Source organism: Sus scrofa, chromosome 3 (genome assembly GCF_000003025.6).
Source record: "Sus scrofa isolate TJ Tabasco breed Duroc chromosome 3, Sscrofa11.1, whole genome shotgun sequence".
Lineage (NCBI taxonomy): Eukaryota > Metazoa > Chordata > Mammalia > Artiodactyla > Suidae > Sus > Sus scrofa.
Genome location: NC_010445.4, coordinates 24813729 through 24836023, shown reverse-complemented (window position 1 = coordinate 24836023; position 22295 = coordinate 24813729). Strand labels below are relative to the sequence as shown.

The following is a 22295-nucleotide window of genomic DNA, read 5'->3' as shown; positions in this document are numbered from 1 at the left end:
AGGCCAGGGATCGAACCTGCATCCTCATGGATACTAGTCAGATTCATTTCCGCTGAGCCATGACGGGAACTCCTAAAATAGAAAAAAAATTTAACTCTAGCTTTGGCGCTCCTGCAGGGAGTGAATGGAAGCACTCGATCCCCTCACTGCCCTGCTGTGCAGGATAGACGTGACCAAAGCAAGAACTGCAGAACTGGAAAAGCTTTATTTCAAGGCAATACAAAAGGCAGTGAAACACAGGGGGAAGGGAATGCTAGTTTAATCTGGTGGAACAGAAGAATGGCCGTTTAGTTTTGCCTTCCAACTACAAACACAAGAGGGGATCTCATTATTTAAGGTAAGACATGATAAGCACAAAACTAGAGATCACTGAGCACTGGGTGCTCTCATTTGACGGAGAGATTATGAGACAACTAGTGTTCATTCCCCTTCAGCTGTAGCATCCACTCAGCACAAAGCTCCTTTGTTTTATTTACCAGATGACCAGGACTCGTACACTAGTTTGGCTGCAACCAAGTCTTCCACCGCCATTCCTGGAATGCACAGAAATTCAGTTCACCTTCTGTCAGAACAACTTTTCCTCTTAACAGCCCACATCCCAGAGCTGGCAATTTCCCTGAGACAGTTGATGCCCGGCAGGGTAATAAGGACTGACACCCAACGTGAATTCAGGCTTGAAGGGTTTGCAAAGGGCAGGGCAGGGCAAGCAATGCCCACCAAACATTTTAAGTGTTCTTCAAAGGTTAGTTCAGGGACTAGAGAGGAAATACTTTAGGTTCTTCGGAGTTCCTGTCGTCGTTCAGTGGTTAACGAAGCTGACTAGCATCCATGAGGATGTGGGTTTGATCCCTGGCCTCACTCAGTGGATTACGGATCCAGCGTTGCCCTGAGCTGTGGTGTAGGTGGCAGACGCTGCTCAGATCCCGCGTTGCTATGGTTGTGGTGTAGGCTGGCAACTACAGTGCCAACTGGACCCCTAGCCTGAGAACCTCCACGTGCTGAGGGTGTGGCCCTAAAAAGACCAAAAAAAAAAAAAAATTTTAGGCTCTGCAGGCCAATTACCTGCAACTACTCAACTCTGTCCCTGTAGTGCAAAAGCAGCCATAGACCACAGTTAAACAAATAAGCCTGACTGTGCTCCAGCACAGCCTTCTTTGTGGACACCATAGTTTGAATTTATCATGTTCATGTGTCACAAAATCATCTTGCTTTTCCCTCAATCATTTGAAAACATACAAACCATTTCATTTGTGGGCTGTATAAAACCAAGTGGTAGGCTGCGTTTGGCCCACAGTCTGTCATTTGTTGAACCCCTGGTCTAGACCAAACCCTGAATCCTCTAGCATCACCCCTCTGCCTTGTAGTTTGGGGCACATACCTTAATCTTGAATACGTATATCCTTTTAAGCAGGGGCCAGATTTTATTAGGTTTTGTAGCTATTACTGAACCCAGTATGGAGCCTGATACATAACAGTGTTTAATAGGCATCTGCTAGAGGACAGGAGGTACCAATAAACAAATTCCCCAAAGGGGGAAAGTCAATAAAAACTGCTCAGATGTGTAGCGTGGGCTTCTGCTCAGAAGTGTGGTGTCTCTTGAAGGGGGCTGGCTGACCTCTGATCTGCTAGGAACAAGAAACATTCAGACACAAGATCAGTGTGATATCTTTGAAACAGGCTTTAGATAGAGCCTTTGCCTGTCTTTTTGAGCATGAGAGATTTAGAAAACTATTTAACAGATGGCAAGACACGGATACTGGCTGGGTGCTGGGTGGTTGAAACATTCTTAAATAACGCTTAAATAACTCTGCCAAGCATTAAAGCTTTGACTGCCTGTGATCATTAAAAAATGTCTAAGGCCTGGAGAGATTGAGGGCTCAGGGCAGCACCAATCTACCAACCAGATTAGGGCAATTCAATATTTTAGGTGCATGAACTAAATATTAGCTCTGGAGTTCCCACTGTGGTGCAGTGGAAACGAATCCCACTAGGAACCATGAGATTGCAGGTTCAATCCCTGGCCTCGCTCAGTGGATTAAAGATCCAGCGTTGCCATGAGCTGCGATGTAGGTCGGAAATGCAGCTCGGATCTGGCATTGCTGTGGCTCTGGCGTAGGCTGGCAGCTTCAGCTCTGATTGGACCCCTAGCCTGGGAACCTCTATATGCTGCGGGTGCGGCTCTAAAAAGACAAAAAAAAAAAAAAAAAAAAAAGTTAAATGTTAGCTGTGTTACCATGTGTGTTTGTGTCCGTTTCCTTAAATCTGGTGGCGAGGGAGTGGGGGGCTGAGGGGCAGACCCACCACGGGGAGCCCCTTCTTCACTGGGTTTCTGCTCATGCTAACTCAGGTGGTAAAGGGGCTCCCCTCTGAAGCCCTTCTTCAATCAGCAAGTCGGAAGGTAGGAAAGGAGGGAAAAAAGGGTCTCAGGCTATACTTCCTCGCTGGGCCTCTCTCAGGTTGGGTCTCCCTGCTATTTCTCTTAAGCCCCCTGTTTCTTAACATCTTTTTCTCCCATCCGCCCCCCCCCCACCCCCAGGCTTTCTTCTTCTGCGTTTCATTTAGATCCAAGTCTAAATGATTTAATGCTGACACCTGCTATGTGCAAATAGGTTGACACACACGTCTTGCTTCATTCTCTCAAAAACACTAGGTAACAGGTGGTAAAGACACTGTGGCTCAGAGAGGTGAGGTCACTTCTCCAAGGACTCATGCCCAGGGAGGGGCAGAGAATCCTACCCGGGACCGCCCTATTCCAGGGTTCACGGTCTTCATCACTAGGCCCAGACATAAATGACTGACCTGAACGAGAGAGTTCGCAATGATTCACCTACGAAAGCTGCAGACTCATTCCTTTCCCACCAGTGGGTAAACCGACCTCGTGCTCGGGTTCTGTTTGTGCCCTGGGGCTCTTACCCAAAGACTTGAATACTGTCGTCTTCTCGCAGTGGGCTGGCTTCACGCCCTTCACCACTTCTCCCAGCTCCGCAAAGATCTCGGCCTGTCAAACGAACACACGCTAAATGATGTAACGCAGACACCTGCTAGGTGCAAAGGACCCAGGCCATGGAGACAATGTCTGCTCAGGGCCAGCTTCTGAAGCCAAGACAGGGTGTCCCTGAACTGGATGAGGGATCCCTTGATAAAAAGACCTTTTGTAAGTTGGATGATATTAGGAGGATGCTTCCCTCTTTAAATTTTTTTTTTTTTTAAGCATCTGCCTTTGTGATACCATGACTGCAGAAGTACAAATTTGTATTTGTATTGGACAGGACACTGTATCAGCGAGCATACAGGCATGTTTTTATCTGAACACTCCTTCTGGCAGCCCCCCTTCTTGCTTCTATGCCCTGATTACAAAAACGAAAACAAAAACAAACAAACAAAAAAAAGGAGGCCAGAAAGTGGCCAACCCTAGTCCTAATTGGGGGAAAGTTTCGAGGCTGCAACAGCCTATCTTCCAATCCTACTGCTTTACAGGACAGCCCAGTCCATCAGGCTGCTTTCCTCAGGCAACGTGGACAGGAAAACATGTCACCACCGGAAGGGCCTGGAAGGGGATTAGAAAGAATTGAGAGATGTTTGGGAGTTATCACCCCACAAAGAAGTGGGGAGGTACTGAGGTCTGGAGTGGGCCAGACGGAGCGGGGAGCTAGGGAGACCCTGGGATCTAGGAGAGGACAGCCTGGCAACAGCCGGGAGACAGCCCAGCAGAAAGGAGGCTCACCCCGGACAAGAGGACATCTCCAGACTCTTTCACGGCGGCCTCCCGGGAGTCCACGTACAGCACAGCCTGTTTCATGAGCTCGTCATCCAGCTCTCTCCAGTCGGGTCTGCTGGCGCCAATGGCTAAGAGACAGCAAGACAGACCCTGAGCCTAGAAACAGCCACAAGGGAAACCAAAGGCACCAAAGAATGAAAGGGGTGTCAGAGGACCCATGGGAACAGATTTGGAAGGCCTCACGTCCTCAGGCCAACTCCCTCCCAGCCAACAAGACTGCGTATTCACTAATAATATCCAATCGGGAGTTCCCTTCATGGCTCAGCGGTTAGCGAAACTGACTAGGATTCATGAGGATGCAGGTTTGATCCCTGGCCTCACTCAGTGGGTTAAGGATCCAGCATTGCCATGAGCTATGGTGTAGGCTGTAGACATGGCTCAGATCCCACACTGCTGTGGCTGTGTTGTAGGCCAGCAGGTGTAGTTCCGATTTGACCTCTACCTAGCCTGGGAACTTCCAAATGCCAAGGGTGCGGCCCTAAAAAGCAAAAAAATAAAAAAAAATTAAAAATCCAATAATAAGAGTATTTGTAAAATAGTTACTATTATAATTAATTATAATTAATAGTAGAATTGATACAATAATTCTTATTGTATTAATGAGAATTAATTAAGGATTAATAATTATTCACTAAGTAAGAATTCACGAATAAGAATAACACCTGGCATTTTTTCCTTTCTGTTTCATATCTTTTCTCTGTACTAAAAAAAGAGGTTGAGGCAACTCAGCATTGATTTACAGCAGCCTACCATCTGTGGGATGTTTCACACATACTATTAATTATCCTCACACGTACATTTGGTGTCCGATTCGCATTTAAGATGTACACGAACTGAGGCTCAGAGCAGTGACTTCCTTACAAAAAGCCCTAAAACAGAGCCATCACTTGGTGCTTTTTCATACCCTACCCTCCTCTATTTTCTGTCCGCTTGCTCTTCAATTATTCCCATTATTCACCTTCAACCACTTCTCTCTCTCTTTTTTTTTTTTTTACGGCTACACCTACAGCATATGGAAGTTCTCAGGCCAGGGATCAAACTGGAGCTGTAGGTGCCAGCCTATGCCATAGCCATGGCAACACCAGATCTAAGACACATCTGCACCCTGTGCTGCAGCTTGCAGCTACCCTGGATTCTTAACCCACTCAGTGAGGCCATGGATTGAACCTGCATCCTCACAGAGACAGTGTCAGGTTCTTAACCCACTGAGCCACACCAGGAACTCCCAACCATTTCTCTCTTAACTCACGAGAAAAGAGCCCAGTGTCAGGGTCACAGACAAGCCCTAATGAAGAGGAACCTGTCTGCACCCTGGTACCAAGGTTTCACATCCTCTGCAGAGCCCAGAACCACAATGATGAAGCCAAGGAATCAGGTCTCCTGGCACTGGGTCATAGGATAATGCAGAGGCTGCGACCAAATGCCTGCAGGGCCAGGTAGGTAATGAAAATGAGCAGAATGGGTCAGAGGAATGGAATTGGAAATGGCAGAGACCGAGGTGCAGAGAAAAAAAGCAGGTCCTTCTCAGAGGGAGAGTCATTGTTCAACTCCAGCTAACTGTTGGCATGTGAGAATGCAGGGCCACTGTTAGATACTCCCCATTCCCCTCTTTTTAAAGAGAAGCAGGAAATCGATTTGCATGTGTTACTTCTTGAGTTTTCAGAACACTCTATGGTCTGAACAAAACACATCTGCTGGCTGGATCCGGCCTTGCCAGCTCGTCTTTGGAAACCACTATGAAGGCCGACATAACTATAAGGCAGCATTTACATGCCTCCTCTCACTGCCATCCGGCTTCCTCTGCTTATTCCCTCTCCTGCTGTTCTCCCTCACTCTAATTCTCAAAGAGAGTGGTGTAAAAAGGTCCATCTTGAAGGTTGTTTGTGTGAGGACTTCTATAGCACAAAAGCACCAGCTAATGAACCTCTTAAATAAATCATAAGCTGGTGGGAAAAACCCCAGCGTCTCAAGCCACCTCTTCTCATTGCACTTGTTCCCCCCAGTTCTGAGAAGGGCGAGTTCTCGGGGGGTTGCATGAGGCCACGCAGGCTGATGGAGGTGGGCCAGGCAGCAAAGGAAGGGGCCTCATTCTGGCTGGGCTTTGGTCTTGCTTGGGTGGGGCTAGAATGGGTGAGGGTCTGACACTGGCTGGTGGGGCGTGGGAGCAGGATGAGAGATGGGTAGGGGAGGCTGGAATGGGGCCTATCCCTTAGCCAAGCTGCAAGCCAGTGAAATCTGCTGTTGGTGTTTTCCTGTTGACTGCCCTTGTAACATACTTTTCTTAAGTATATTTGATGCTGCTGTGAACACATAAACCAATTTTGTCTTTAGGCTACAGAAAAATACACCAGGCCTTGACTCAAAATCAAGTCAGCCCTTCCTGGAGAGAGATTCAAAGTATGAGAGAGATCTGATATGAGGGTGAGTCTCTGTTGTTGGCCTGGAAGGTGAAGGATCCACATGGCAAGGAATGTGGGCAGCCTCTAGGAGCTGAGAGCAGCCCCAAGGAAACAGGCACACTTATCCTACAACGCAAGGAACTTGCCACAACCGCGTGAGAAGAGGATGCTGAGCTGTAGATGAGGACTGGACCTGGACAATACCTTCAATTCATCCTTGTGTGAGCAGAGGACTCAGCTTACCCATGCCAAGATTCCTGACCCACAGAAACCACGAGATAATAAATATGTGCTATTTTAGGCTGGAAAAAAAAAAAAAAAGCTGAAAAAAAAAGTCAGTCTTGCTAAAGATTCAGCTCTTGTCCATTTCACCAAGAACTGGTTTCTCTTGATTTCTCAAGAGACCAAGTCCTTCCAGAAATGGTCTTACTGTTTGGGGCTGGCTTTAATGCATCGTAAGACCTTCCCAACCTGGACCCACATCATAATACCCACATCATAATCTCAACCTACACAGGTCGAGACCCTCAACTTTCTATGGCCCATTCCTCAATCATGGTAGTTTCATTTCCTTCATAGAACTTTTCTTTAGCTGGAACGATCCAGCTTGTCTGTGTGTGTGTTTGGTTGCTGTCGAACTTCCTCCTTTGCAATATAAGCACCAGGAAAGCAGTGGTCCTGACTGCTGGTTTACTGTGGTATCCCCAGCATCTAGAACAGTGCCTGACACATGGTACAGATTCAGTACACATTTGTGAATGCATGCAGAATCATGATACTTGGCCCTTGCATGCACATCTGCAATGTGTGCAGAGATCTTAGATTTTTCTCTCTCTCTCTTTTTTTTTTTTGGCTGCACCCACAGCATACAGAAGTTCAAGGCCAAGGATGGAACCTGAGCCAAAGCATTGACAATGCCAAATCCTTAACCACTACGCCACCAAGGAAGTCTTTTTTTTTTTTTTTTTTTTTTTTGATATCTTAGTTTACACTATGTGCTTGTCACTTAAAACATGGAGCACTAAATACCATGTTTCAAGTCTCTAGTCTTCAACTGCTTATTTATCAGAATCTAGTCTTCTTATTGAATGATAATACAGGGGATTATTTAAGATCTTGGGCTCGGAAGGTAGAGTGCCTCAGTTCAAATCCAAGCTCTGCCTCTAAGAACCCCTGACTTTGAGCGAGTTATTTAATCTTTTCATGCCTTGGTTTCCCCACCTGTAAAATGGGGCTCATGGGAACAATAGCTCCTACTTCATAAGGGTCTTGTGAGGAGTCAGTGATGTAGGACTTCCAGAGAATTTAGAACAGCCCCTGCAATAATAAGTACTCAATATAGACTAGATCTTGCTGTAGCCCCAGGTCCATCTGAGGATTCTCAGAGGCCCCAGGAACTCTTATGTTTAGAGTCTCAACTATCCTATCGCACATATTAAAAAAGCCTCCACAGGTCACATTAAATGTCTTTTGTGCTGTAATTAAAAAAAATTTTTTTTTGTAATTCGAAGTGTTCTTAAGAGCAAGTGAGGCATTTGGCTTCTGTAATTTAAATCTCATTTAAGAACTGAGGTGTAATTGATCATTCGTCATAACGTGACAGTTTATAAAGGTTTATTTAATTAAATTTATCCGTTTCAGGTTGTGATCTTTGTTTCATATTTTAGAGCGAATATTGTTTTCCAGGCCCTTTAAAAGCTCGGGCACTCTGCCTGAGGGAAACTGCTCTGCAGATGCAGAGACCTGTGGTCCACCCAAGGGAGAGTTTGGCCACCAAAGGGTCATGGAGCTGCTTTGCTTACCATTGATGTGAGCCCCAGGCTTCACCCATTCGCCAAACAAAATGGGCTCTGTTGCCATGGTGACCGTGATGATCACATCTGCTCCTGCCACAGCCTCCTGGACCGATGGACAGACCTCAACCTCGCCTTGCACTGTGTTCGCAAACTTCTCCGCGTTTTCTTTGGTGCGGTTCCATATCCTCACCTTCATTGGGGTTACAGGAGGGACATTGGTGCTATGATTAGTTGGCTGTTTATGTGTCATCAAGCCCAGGGCTGCAAGGGAAACTAAGGGCTGTAGTTATTTAAATCATTGCCTAAGGTGAATGGACATTTGATCAAGGGTACAACATTAAGCTGGGCAAGATGTTTGAAAATGACTTTTTCTCTAGCCTATTCCCCTTTTAAGAGGGGGGTAGGTGTTTCAGTTCCAGCCTGGGACACAGAGCCTCAGTAGCTTAAGAGCTACTGATACAGATTAATGATTAGCAGAGTAAGTTCTGGAGCTAGACAGGCTTAGAAAGAATCCTTGCTCTGTCACTTAGGATTTCTGAAGTTATTTAACCTCATTCAGCCTAAGTTTTCATGTGTGTAGAATGTGAATGATCTCTGGCAAAGTCAGCATCAAACTCACAGTTTCTGTCTGGGACTCTGGGGTTATAACAGGTGTGAGCGTCACAAGGAGGATGTGCAGGGCTGTGCACGGGATAGCCTGACCCTTGAAGGATATGTGGGGAATTAAAGGTTGGAAAGGTTTCAGGAGGGAAGGGAGCAGCAGAGGAAAAGGCCAAGGGCAGTAGCTACAATTAGAATCCTGGAAAGTGCTGGGAGGGAGGGGATGGGTCGCTGACATCACCAGGAGGTGGGGACTTGCTAACCAGCTTAACATATTTTTGATGTCTGGGGTGGGAGTTGTCAGCCTTCAACTGAAGAGCTGAAGAATAAGGAGATAGAATAAGCATAGAAATGCATGTTATGTCTAAGTAAGTGCATTAACTAAAGGTGAAAAACAATACAATATGCCCAGTTCTTAGAGAAAGGTTAACCGTACCACCTTTCCTGTTAGAAAAATATGAAATCCTAGACACAACTTAGGTAAGGGAAGAAGGTGATAGTATTAGACTGTTCAGTGAAAATATAGTCTATACAACTGTGTATATTTAACATGATTGAAGCTATGTTAGGAGGGGTTACTATCCAAACTACTGACACAACATAGTATCAAAAACACCCCAAACAAAAAATGAGGGGAGGATCTAAATAAATATTTTTCTAAAGAAGACATACATCTAGCCAACACACACGTGAACAGATGCTCAGCATCACTGAATCATACATAGGTCAAAGCAAATCAAAACCACAATGAGACAGCATCTCACACCTGTCCGAGTGGCGATGATGAAAAAGACAAAAAGATAACAGGTGTTGGCGAGGATGTGGAGGAAACGGAAACCAATTGCACTGTTGGTGGGAATGAAAACTGATGTAGCCACTACGGAAAACAGTATGGAGATTCCTCAAAAAATTAAGCATAAAACTACCCTCTGATCCAGAAGTTCCACTTCTGGGTATTTAAAGAAAAAAAACCACTAACTCAAAAAGATATATGTACTCCCATGTTCGTTACAGCATTATTTATAAAAACCAAGATAAGGAAACAAGCTAAGTGTCCATCTGTGGATGAATGGGTAAAGAAACTGTGCTTTGTATATTATTATTATTCAGCCATAAAAAGAAATGACATACTATTCAGCGACAAAAAGAAAAATCCTATTCAGCCATAAAAAGAAAAATCTTGCTGTCTGAGACATCACGGAATATGGATGAGCCTTCAGGGTATAATGCTAAGTGAAATAAGTCAGACAGAGAAAGACAAATAGTGGGTGAGCTCACGCACATGTGGAATCTAAAAAACAAAACAAATGAACAAGCAAAACAATTCAGAACCTGACTCACAGATACAGAGAACAAAAGAAGGAAACTACCTATATGGGAGAGAGGCTGGGGGATGGGTAAAATAGGTGAGAGAGATTAAGAGGTGCACACTTCCAGTTATAAAATAATTAAGTCTCGGGAATACAATGTACATCATAGGAAATACAGTCAATAATATTGTGATAACTTTGTATGGTGACCCATGGTAACCAGACTTAATGGTGACCATTTCAAAATGTATACAAATATCCAATCACTATGAGGTATGCCTGAAGCCAAAATGATACTGTATCAATTATATTTTAATAAAAGGAGCAGGAAAACCCCACAAAACTATGTTATAAAAAAACGGATGAGAGATGATTGGAAATGTTAACACTTGTCTTTGAAAACAGGTAAAAGGGAACTTTTCTTTTCTTCCTTAGAGCCTTTGAGAACAAAGCGGAGGTATTATTTTTATCATAAAAAAATCCTACTTTACATCTGCCCCACCTCTCTCACACATACACAAAAAATAAAATCAAAGCAGCATCAACTGTATCCAAGGCAGCAGGAAGAGGGAGCCAGTCAGACTGGGGAAAGGTGGACCAATACCTGGCAGCAGAAGGGGCAAGTGGCAGCCTCCTCCTCTCTGGGCCTCATTCCCAGTTCCTGGATCCCTAACCTTGAGTACTTAAGAATCTCAGATTCTCCCAAGAGAAGCAACAGAAAAGGGCCAAAAGGACAAATGAATGGATAAAATGGATATAATACAACCCTTTAAGTAACCGAGGAGGCTCTCTGCATACTTAAGCATACACTGCAAACTTGGCAATGGGAAGATGTGATTCGGGCCTTTCTTCCCATCCTTCACCTCCAGTGGGACTGCTGGACAAGTCACTAAAGAACGGTCCAGGTGGTGGAACTCTCAACCTATTTCAGCAGAGCCCATGTGGTAACGAAGGAGCAAAGCAAAGGTCACAGCCACTGCCTCCCTCCTTCCCCCTCCCCGGACTTACCTCCTTAAAGGAGAACTGCTCTGTGAAGACCTCATAGTGGCTGTAAGCCTGGACCCCAGCTCCAAGGATACACAACACTTCACTGTTGGGGGGTTTCAAAAACTATTTGAGAGAAATGAGATAGAAAAGGGAGACACTAGGAGCCAAGAAAAGAACCAGTGGTTTGAGGATCACGTGACCTTCAAGACCTCTCAAACCATTCAGAAGATGTCATTTTGTATTTCTGTGTCCATTCTGTGGAGTAGGGAGGGGAAGGGAGCCTTCACTGGTACCTAAGAGGAGCCAATGCTTAACCCTCGTGATCTCATTTAGCCCAGATAACTGACCCTGTGAGCTAGATACTCCTGTCATTATCCTCCCCTTACAGATACAAGAATTGAGATCCAGAGAGGTTAAGTAACTTGCTCAGGGCTCTACAGCTATTAAATGGCAGGGGCTCCAAAACCACATCATTCATTCTTCAAAACCCACATTCTTTCTCCTGTGTCTCAGAGGCATGAGGAGCCACGCCTTCTATTCAGAGCTGTGAGTTGCTCCTGGGATCCATGAGTCCTTGCAAGCCTGCGTCCTCAGCTATATTTGCTGTGTTCGCTTTCCGTGGATCCTCTCTCAGCCTTTGTCTTCCTTGAAGGAGGAATGTGGAGATGGCATTCGAGGCACCGGCTGAGGGTCTGTCTTTGGGGGTGGGGTTCCACGAACTGCTATCATGTGTCACCTTTCCAGTGAAGTCTTTCTCTCTCCCCTGACAGAATTCACCACTTCACAGCACTTGCTTGCTGACAAATTTCTTTTCTTTCCTTTTTTTTTTTTTTTTTAAATTTTATGGCCACACCCGCAGCATAAGGAAGTTCCTGAGCCAGGGATTGAATTCAAGCTATAGCTGTGACCTATACTGCAGCTGTAGCAATGCCAGATCCTTTAACCCACTGTGCCTGGCTGGGGCGGGAACCTGCAACTCTGTAGCAATTGAGCTGCTGCAGTCAGAGCAAGGCTTTTTGTGTGTGTCTTCTTAGGGCCACACCCTTGGCATGTGGAAGTTCCCAGGCTAGGGGTGGAATTGGAGGTGCAGCTGCCAGCATAAATTACAGCATCCCACAGCCGCAGCACTGGGGGATCTGAGCCTTGTCTGCGACCTACACCACAGCTCATGGCAAGGCTGGTACTTAACTCACTGAATGAGGCCAGGGATCGAACCCCAGTCCTCATGGATACTAGTCGGGTCCATTAGCACTGAGCCACATCGGGAACTCCTGCAGTCGGATTCTTAACTCACTGTGCAACAGTGGGAATTTTCAGACAAATTTATTTTCTTAAACTGGTATGTAAGCTCCATGGAAATAGGGCCAGTCTCATCTGCACAGAATTGGCACACATCTGCTATTACGTATAAGAAACAGAACAGGGTTTATTGACCTCAGCACTATTGATATTTGGGTGGATAATTCCTTGCTGGCAATGGGGTGGACAGGTGTAGGCAGGTGGGCTGTCTGGTGCTTTATAGGAAGTTTAGCAGCATCCCTGGCCTCTATCCATGAACATCCCCCATTCCCTACCATTTTTGGTTAGGAAAACCAAAAAAATGTCTCCAGACGCTGCTCATCGTCTCTGGGGCACTTGGCCAAGTTGTTTTCAGTTAAGAACCACTGGCAGTGAGGAAGGACAGCACTGGCTCCTCAAACATCATGTGCTCTCCAAACTGTCCATCTTAAACAAGACTGTCTTCTGCCTTTTCCTCTTTTTCATTTGATAAAATCTGAGCTCTCTGGGTCTGCTCTGTCAATATTTTCTTCATTGTTGTTGTTGTTGTCTTTTTGCCTTTTCTAGGGCCGCACCTGCAGCATGTGGAGGTTCCCAGGCTAGGGGTCCAATCGCCACAGCCTTGGAACACGGAAGCCTTCGCCACAGCCACAGCAACGTGGAAGCCAAGCCATGCCTGTAACCTATACCACAGCTCACAGCAACGCCGGATCCTTAACCCTCTAAGAAAGGCCAGGGATCAAACCCACAACCTCATGGTTCCTAATCAGATTCGTTAACCACTGCGCCACGACAGGAACTCCTGTCAATATTTTCTAATTATTAAAATTCTGGAGTGCAACCTTAAAAATGAAAGTATTCTTAATATTAATCACTAGCAAAAAGGAGGCTCAGAAATATCAGTAGATATGCATCTCTCTTGCAGCTTTAGGAGCAAAGATATATTTTTGTGTGTTTCGCATCATCAAGTGTAGTTTATGGACTCTGATTTGGGAAGGTGTCAAAATGACAATATCCACAAGATTAGTAATCTTACCCTCCTGTCCAATAAGGAGAACTAGGTGATTTTTCTTTAAATATATATTTTTTCTGTTTTCAATGAATATGAACTATTCTTGGAAGTACACAGGGGCTTCAGAAATTGTTGCAGTATGCTGTAAAAGTAACCTTGGAACTCTGAAAGTAAATCTGTAATTCTGCTTGGTTCTCTCACTTGATATTTTGTTGCCCTGATAGCAATATTATAACTGGTATCTCTTTTCCTAAATGGCATAACATTTATAAGGTTTACCATCAGACCAAGATGAATGGCATTTCATTTCTATTCCCAGCATGCAGATAATTAAAAACATAAGGGGATAGTAGATGCAAACTATCTAGAATGGATAAGCAATATAAGATCCCACTGTATAGCACAGGGCACCACATCCTATATCTTGGGATAGAACATGATGGAAGATAGTATGAGAAAAAAAATGTATATCAATGGTGTACAGTAGAAAGTGACACAACACTGTAAATCAACTAAATTAAAAAAAAAAACAATAAATAAAAGTTTAAAAAATATACAAATCTGCTATGTTTCTTTCTTTTTCGTTTTTTGCCTGCCCCATGGCATATGGAGCTCCCAGGTCAGGGATCAGATCTGAGCTACAGTCACGGTCTGTTGGGGGAATGCCAGATCCTTAAGCCACTGTGCTGGGCTGAGGATCAAACCTGTGTCCCGGGGATCCCAAGATGCCACCCATCCAGCCCATTGAACCACAGTGGCCGCAGCGGCAGCCCCTCTGCTAAGTTTCTTAAAGAGTCTGAAAGACTGTTTCATTTGCATTCACTAGAGCTTTGCATGGTCTGACCCCTCCACTTCCCCAGCTCCCCCTCAGGACATGCTCCCCCCTGCACCTCCTGTTTTCTAGCTATACCAGCCCCCTTGCAGTTCCCCAAGCACATGTGCCAATATCAACCACAGGCCTTTGCACAGGTTCTTTGCCTGGAGTACTTTCACCCTCTGCTCCTCATAACCAACTCCTATTATCTCTTCAAATCTCAGCCAAGATACCCTTCCCATAGGAAAAGCCTTCCCAAATCCCACAGACTAGAGCAACACCCACCCCCCTCCGATTTTATGTTCTCATAGCCCTTCGCCCCTTTTATTCAATGTATTTGTTGAGGCTGTAATTTTTACACTAATTGGTGTGATTTTGGGGGGGTCTTTTTAGGGCTGCACCAGCAGTAATATGGAGGTTCCCAGGCTAGGGGTCCAATTGGAGCTCTGTAGCCACCAGTCTACACCACAGCCACAGCAACCTGAGATCTGAGCTGCATCTGCAACCTACACCACAGCTCACAGCAACCCCAGATCCTTAGCCCACTGAGCGAGGCCAGGGATCAAACCCGTGTCCTCATGGATAGTTGTTGGGCTCTTAACCGCAGAGCCACGGCAGGAATTCCTAATTGGTGTGACCTTTGGATTAATATCTGTCTCCTCAGATGTCCTCTGTGCTCCATGATGACAGGTTCTGTATCTGGTTGTGGTCACCACTCTATGCCCCATGCTGAGCAGAGGGCCTGGTCCTTAGTGGGCACGTAAATATTGTTGAATAAATACACGTCAGGGATAAACCTTGATACATACTGTAACCTTGCAAAAGCCTGCCGGGGTCCCCATCTCAGGGGATGTGCACCCCAGATGCAAAGTTACAGCATCTGTCAAACCTGAGAACTTTCTCTGCTGTTCATCCTCTTCCCCAAAGCCCTGACTGAAACAGAAGTGAGGAAAAGAAAACATTCCCCTCTTACAGCACAAACAGTAAAGCAGACCTTTGTTCCTTATTGAAATACCAATCTGAGCCCCTGGGAATAAAGCTGTGGCGTTTCAACCTAAACTTTGAAGCCCTGACTCAATGACTCTCAGCTCTTCTGTGAGTACAGATTTTTATTCACGCAAAAAGCACAATGCAACTGAGAGCTGGGTTTAGAGGAATGAAGGGCCCACACCTGGCTGATCAGACTCAACCAGAGATCATAAAACAAAACAAAACAAAACACAAACCAAAAAACCCCTTCGTTTCTTGGGCCCGACCCTTCGTGATTTCAATTCAGTGGTTTTGAGAGTATGAGTTTTTCAAAAAATTCCCCAGGTGATGCTGCTGCGTAGCCTGGCTTGTCCTGATCCAGGACGAGAAGACCCCTGGCTACCTGGGTTTCGCGACTTCAGGAAACCCTAGTCTCCATGTCCTTCTGCACAAAATGATGCCAGTAATACGTGCTCTGCCTTCCCCACAGAAACCCCAAAATAACCACTTATTTCCAGACAAGGGGCTGGAAATTATTTTGGCAAAGAGCAAAGTCCTTTTTATATTTACTTATTTATTTCTATTTTATGGCTGTGCCTGTGGCATATGGAAGTTCTCAGGCCAGGGACTGAATCTGACCTGCAGCTGCAACCTATGCCGCAGTTCGGCTGGGGATTGGACCCACGCCTCTGCAGGAACCTGAGCCACTTCAGGCAGATTCTTAACCCACTGCACCACAGCGGGACCTCCCAAAGTTTTTTTTTTTTTTTTTTTTTTTTTTAATGTAGGGCAGTATTGTTAGAGTCCCTCTGTCCCTATGTTACGAGGAAACATAACCTCAAAGAGTCCCTTGATTGTTTTCATCTGAGTTGGGTCTGGCTATAACTAAAAAGACAACAAACAACCCCCCCCCCAAAAAAAAAAAAAACAGTTCATCACGGTGTGTACTGTAGTCCATTCCCTTCCTATATAATTTCCAGATTAATCCGCACATTCTTCCCTCCCCAGCATGTGTGAAGAAGATCTTAACAGACTCACAATCTGAACACCTGGTCTTTGCTGCTCCAACCCTCTGTGAGCTGTCACATTTCCTTCATACATGGCTTCATAAATCAGTATTCCCAGACCTGGTACTTTTTCACCTAAAGCGAAGGAGTCCATGGAGTTCCTGTCATGGCTCAGCGGTCTACTGAGCATCCATGAGGATGCAGGGCCGATCCCTGGTCTCAAACAGTGGGTAGGTCGCAGGTGCGCTTGGATCCCGCGTTGCTGTGGCTGCGGTGTAGGATGGTGGCTGCAACTCCGATTCGACCCCTAGCCTGGGAATCTCCATATGCTGCGGGAGCGGCCCTAAAAAGTAAGTAAGTAAATAAATAAAGTGAAGGAGTCCACACTCTAACTGTTCCTACAGATACCTCTTCTTCTTAACCCGAAGCTGTAAAGGTCCTGTCTTTCTTGCGGGATGTCCTTATACTCTTATGGAACATCATCAATTCTGTCATTTGCTTTTCCTTCTGCCTAGAGAGCATCTCCCCTCCTCCTGTTTCACTCACTCACTTCCTTTTCAGTCTTTACTCAAATGTCACCTTCTCAGTGAGGACTTTCCTTGAGAATTTAAAATGTTACCTCTTCCCTAATACTCTCGATTCTGCTTTCTTTTCAGCCTTCTAACATCCTATTTGTTTTCTGTTGCTGGTGGTGGTTTTTTTTAAAAATGAAAATCCTAGCCTAGTATTAATCTCAAAAGGAGTTTGTTGTTGGTTTAATTATTATTTTTTTCTTTCTTTTTTTTTTTTTATGGCTGCACCTGTGGGCATTTGGAGGTGCCAGGGTTAGGGGTTGAATCAGCCGCAGCTGCTGGCCTATTCCACAACACTGGCTTCAAGCTGCATCTACGACCTATGCCATGGCTTGCAGCAACGCTGGATCCTTGACCCACTGAGCAAGGCCAGGGGTTGAACCCACATCCTCAGACACTAGGTCAGGTTCTTAACCCGCTGAGTCACCATGGGAACTCCGTATTTTTACATTTTGATTTTATTTATTGTCTGACGTCCCCTGTGTATGCCACTCTCTGTTTTGTTCACTGCCATATCTCTGACATTTAGAACGGTGCCTGATACGTGGGAGGGTCTCAGTCAATAGCTGCTGAATGAACCATGTGTCTGGCTAGGATCTGTTCATCTCCCCCTCTGCTTCTTGTGCAGTACAGGCTCTGGCCTATGGGTAATCACAGTGATTTGCCAGTGTGGTACAGGGGCAAGAAAACCGTCTTGGGAGTCAGAGAGGTCAAGTTTTAAATTACTGCTCTGCCACTTCTCAGCTGTGTGTCCCTGATCAACTCTCATAACCTCTCTGAGCCACATTCCCTACACCTGGCAAAGAGAGATAATTATATGGCAAGGTTGGTGTGAAGATCGGCAATAATACATGTAAGATACCTGGAATCTCGGCCTCATTAAATGCTAGCTAATCATTTCCTAACCATTGTGCTCACCTGAGAGCCCATATCTGACATCTGAAGTTCCAGCTATCTCCAAAGAAAATCAGAATGAGTTTCTCACTTCTCCCTTAGATATTCAAGCTCGAGACACCCAACACTACCCACCAGCTTGGCACGGCCAGGCACTAATCTTACCTTGGTAGCAATGGCAGATACTGCAGCAGTTCTTTTTGCAGTTATAACATTTCCATCCATGACCTAGGAGGAAAGAAGAGACAGTGAGAAAGAGGCACCCTTATCCACTACCTAGAGAGAAGAAACTATAAAAGACTAGCTCTAGGAAGCATCAGAGTGCTCCATAAAGGGCACAGGCTTCATGTTGGACCTGGATCCAATTCATCCACTTCTGAGAAATGCAACTTTGAATAGACATGCTTAAGCACTGGATTCCTAGCTATATAAAAACAAAGATAATGGCAACCATTTAGAGAGTTTTAGTGAGGATTAGATGCACTGGACTACATGAAACTTCTAGCACATGGCGAGCCCTGAAGAACTGCTCATGTTCTTTATTTGCCCGGGATTCTTCAAACATCAAATTAAGGAGAAACTTGAGGCATAAGAGTAAGTCACTTGACATCTGTGCAAGGGCCCAGAAAGTCTCCCTCAGGGGCTCTCAACTCCTCCTGCACATGTGGGGAGTTCTGTGACTATACAGATGCCCAGACACGACCCCTGGGTTAACTGATTCGGAATCACTAGGGATGCACCCAGACATCCTTGTTTTTGAAAGCTCCCCAGGTGATTCAGAATTCCTCCTGCCTAAGAGAATAACCATAATCCTTGGCACTGTTCTCCTCTGTTTATAGTATTAGCTCAGTTGATCCTCACCAAGGAGTAACAGTATTCTCGTTTTATGGACAAGGAGGTGAACTGCTTGGCTCCTGATCAGATTCAGGAAGAATCACCAGCCTTGTCCTTTAGTTCCAAAGCCTGAGAGGGTCTCAACAGTGGGGAAGCACTGTTGGTAGGTAGTATGGATGCCATTTCTATTGAATGAGCAGAGGTTAGGGAGAGCTGGATTCTCCTTCCAGAGGAGTGATGAACAGCCAGCTTCCCTGGCGGAGCCAGAAAGTCTAAGGAGGGTCTAAGGGTTCAGGGGACATTTGGGTAGAATTAAGGAGTCTGTCCCTGAAAAGGATGCAACTGGCTGGCCTCAGAGCCAGGCTAGAGGGCATAGGGCACTTTCCCTAACCAAGCTGTGTGGCTTCAAGCAAAGTGACTCTAATATGCTGAGCCTCAGGGACCTCAACAGAAAGGCAGGGGGAACAAACCTCCCACAGAGGAATGTGGTCAGAATTGAATGAGATCAATTTCTCCTGCCTGGCACATGCGAGGTGCTCAGTAAGTGGCAGTGAGAAAGGCTGGAGAGCATAGTCCTAGGACAGTACGGGCCCTGGACTTACACGGAGTAGGTCTGAAGTCCACCCATGCCACTTATTAGCTATGTAAGTGAGTACTGACTTTGGGAAAACTGCTCTATGACTTAATTTCCTCATCCACAAAATGGAGGTAATAAAATTACTTACTTCACAGAGTGGCTCTAAGTATTAAGAGAGTTTACATACACATATAAAGTATTTAAAACAGTGGCTGACACACACAGAGTGCTTGGTAAATATGGATGACTACTATTTTTTGATATTATCATTAAATGTTAAAACATGTACCCCTTAGAAAAAACTCCCAGGTAGTAGAAAGCAGCCCTGCTCTGTCACTCATGTAACTCCATGTAACACAGATTCACTAAATGCATGTTTCCTTGGCTACGGGTTCGTGCAAGCTGGATATCTGGAATAACTGGTATAGGATGAGAACATAATGAAGAGATTATTACTGCTACATTGTCGCACACTTGAAGCAGCAGTGGGCTCTGGCACTGGGTTGTGCGTGCTCAGGCAGTCCTAGAAACAGATACATGGTCACAGAGAAACCTCACTGTCACTGGGGTCCTGTCACTCAGAGAGGGGCAGGTGCCGTCACATTCAAGACACTGCCTGGGAGTTCCCATCCTGGCTCAGTGGATAATGAATCTGACTAGGAACCATGAGGTTGCCGGTTTTGTTTTGTCTTTTTGTCTTTTTAGGGCTGCACCTGCAGCATATGGAAGTTCCCAGCATGGTTCCTAGTCGGATTCATTTCCACTGCATGCCACGACGGGAACTCTGAGGTTGCAGGGTTTGAACCCTGGCCTCGAACAGCAGGTTAAGGATCTGGTGTTGCCGTGAGCTGTGGTGTAGGTCGCAGAGGCGGCTCAGATTCCGCGTTGCTGTGGCTGTGGTGTAGGCTGTCGGCTATAGCTCTGATTAGACTCCTAGCCTGGGAACCTCCATATGCCGCGGGTGCGACCCTAGAAAATACAAAACAAACAAACAAACAAACAAAAAACAACACCCCTGGCCCACGGAGAACTAACTTCTGAGCTGAGCTCCGTGCCCAGGGGCCCCCCTTCTACCCCAGGGCAGGGAGTCACTCACCGCCAGAAGAGAGCCATTGCTCGGCTCAAAGAGAAGCACAGTGGCCTGATGGGAGGGGACAGTGGAGGTGGAGCGGTGGCCCTCATAGAAGGTGACCAACTTGGTGGTCAGCGCATCCTCTGCTGCACTGTAGGCGGGCATGACCCCCAGGAAACTACAAGAAGAGAAGGAGCAGCTTCAACCCCTTCCCATCAATGCTGGGGTGTCTTATCAAGTCCCCATATCCCTGCCTTCCCCTTTCCTCAGTCACTGCCTTACTGGCCTTCTCCCTTCCCTCCCCATCCCTCTGCCTCCGCTCAGGCAGTATGCAGAGTCCGCATCTGCAGGAGAAAAACCACTCCAGTTTTGCCACTTACTAGCTGTGTAACCTTGGGTAAATCACGTCGCCTCTCTGAGTCTCGGTTTTCCCATTAGGAAATGGTTGCATCAATACCTACCTACATATGGAATATGTTGAATGAAACAAGGTAACGCCTACAAAGCCCCCATTTGGCGCAGTGGGGAGCATACATTAAGTGACAGCTGTTATGAGCCGTGATTAGGTAAACTCTCCCTTCCTTTCTCCCGCGGCTTCCTTTCTCATCCCTCCTTTCCAGTTTCTCCCGTCCCAGGTCCCAGCTTTCCTACTCACTCACCCGCTGTGCTTGGCCACCGGCACGACGGTGCGCACCGGCTGCACGACCCCTCCGTCGGGGCCGCTAGAGAAGTTGGCCAGGGCCGCCTCCAGAGGCGGGATGAGGAGGCTGGAGCTGCGGAGGTGGTCCTGCACGTCCGCGGCGCTCAGGAACGCTGGCACCGAGCTCATGTCGACGCCTGCCTTCTAAACTCAGCGCGCTCCCAGCGATCCGCGGCTCCAGGCCTGCTCCTTATATGAGAGCGCCGCGCGCGCGCGCGCGCGCGCTGCCGCCTACTGGTCACCGCCCAGCTCCGGGGGCGGAGCCAAGCCGTTTTTCCCCGCCCCCATCCCTGGGTCGAGGGGTGCCAGCTGGGTCCCTTCCAGCCACTGGTTCCCCGAGATTGGAGTTGAGGCAGCGGCGGGTTGAGAGCTAGTATCCTTGGGACCACTTTCTCAATTCCTGTTAAGTAGCCGTAGTCAATTTCCTTGCAAAACACATTAGTTTGGCAGCCCCCTTCCTCCCTGCTTCCCCACCAACTCCACTATTTGCTGCGTCGCGCCTGGGAAAGAGGAGACATCGGAGATGGGGGCAAACAAGAACGGGCTCCCTTATTTCTCAAAGTATTGCCTACTTCTTAGGAGATCTTAGACGAAAGGAGATAAAAGGGTATTTTTCAATTCTGTCCCCATCTGGAGTCTCTTAGGCCAACCTCCCTCCCATTCCTACCCCATCCCACCCCCATATCCCTGGCTGTTATTGCTTAGAGTGTGAGTGCACACTTTTCTCCTGGGCGAGCTAACTCAACCAACCTTCCGCTTTAGAAAAGGGAGACGCTCCTAGGAAAGATATAACCGCCTCAGTCACAAATAGCCAAATGCATAAGACATCTTGTTCGCAGACAAGTTGGGTTCTGCCCTTGAGGTGAGACTCCAGAACTTTACTCCATTAGGCTACACTGGCAGCAGAGGGTGAAAGAGGGGATTTCAGGCCAGGTGAAACCCAGGGGTGGAAGGAGTGTTGTCTAGTCCTTGAGAACAGTGTCTTGCCAGGCGGGGTTGGACTGGAACAGGGGCTGATGTCTAAGGGTACCAAGGCATAAAACTGGGATGCTTCTTGAAGTCGCACTGCTAAGAAGGGTGATTCTGGAAGGGAATCACATGGTTAAAGAGATTAAACACTTAGAAAGAGGGGTCTCATGCCAATGCAGAAAATGAAATAAATGAGCATGAGTGTAGCCTGGGAAACAGGTCAGGAGACCCTAGTCTCAAGTTGTGTTCTCCTGATACTTGCTTTGGGAGCTACATAGCCCATTTCTTAGGAAAAGGTCACATCATAAGAAAAGACAGTGTATGGCTAAGTGTCAAAATATGAACTAACGAAATAATAAATCATATGTAATATACTTAGCACAATAGTTGGCACAGAGTAGCCACATAATAAATGAAAACCTCTTGTATCATCAAAAAAGAGAGACACTGCCGTGAAATAAGTTAACAAAAGCTTATTTTAATTACACGATCTTGTTTCTTCAGTTCACCATCCTTAGAAATGCATGCCGAGGGGTACGGGCATTACAGAAATGTTTATGCCTCATTATTTGTGTTGTTATAATTATTATGCTGTAACACTTATTAGGTCTAAAAAAACAACAGAGATATAAAGAAAACAGCAGTTTGGATCATTATTCTTGAGGGGAAAAAAACAAGCAAAAACAAATACTCATCAACTAAAAGAGATATGAAATAGGAAAGCCAG

The 22295-nt window shown here is 46.1% G+C and overlaps 1 protein-coding gene across 2 annotated transcripts; it reads right to left on the bottom strand.

The window, feature by feature from the left end:
* Nucleotides 187-21014, bottom strand: CRYM (crystallin mu). Of its 2 annotated transcripts, none has more exons than XM_003124557.5 (8): nucleotides 20559-21014; nucleotides 19924-20077; nucleotides 17582-17644; nucleotides 10892-10993; nucleotides 7980-8163; nucleotides 3725-3846; nucleotides 2914-2998; nucleotides 187-533 (listed from the first exon to the last, which is right to left on the bottom strand). In XM_003124557.5, the coding sequence occupies exons 1-8, from the start codon at nucleotides 20726-20728 to the stop codon at nucleotides 469-471; spliced, it is 945 nt and encodes a 314-aa protein (XP_003124605.2). In that variant the 5' UTR covers nucleotides 20729-21014; the 3' UTR covers nucleotides 187-468. The 2 variants fall into 2 exon arrangements, with proteins under 2 accessions (XP_003124605.2, XP_020942160.1); XM_021086501.1 differs by lacking the exon at nucleotides 187-533 and adding an exon at nucleotides 1462-1622 and having other exon boundaries at nucleotides 20559-20809.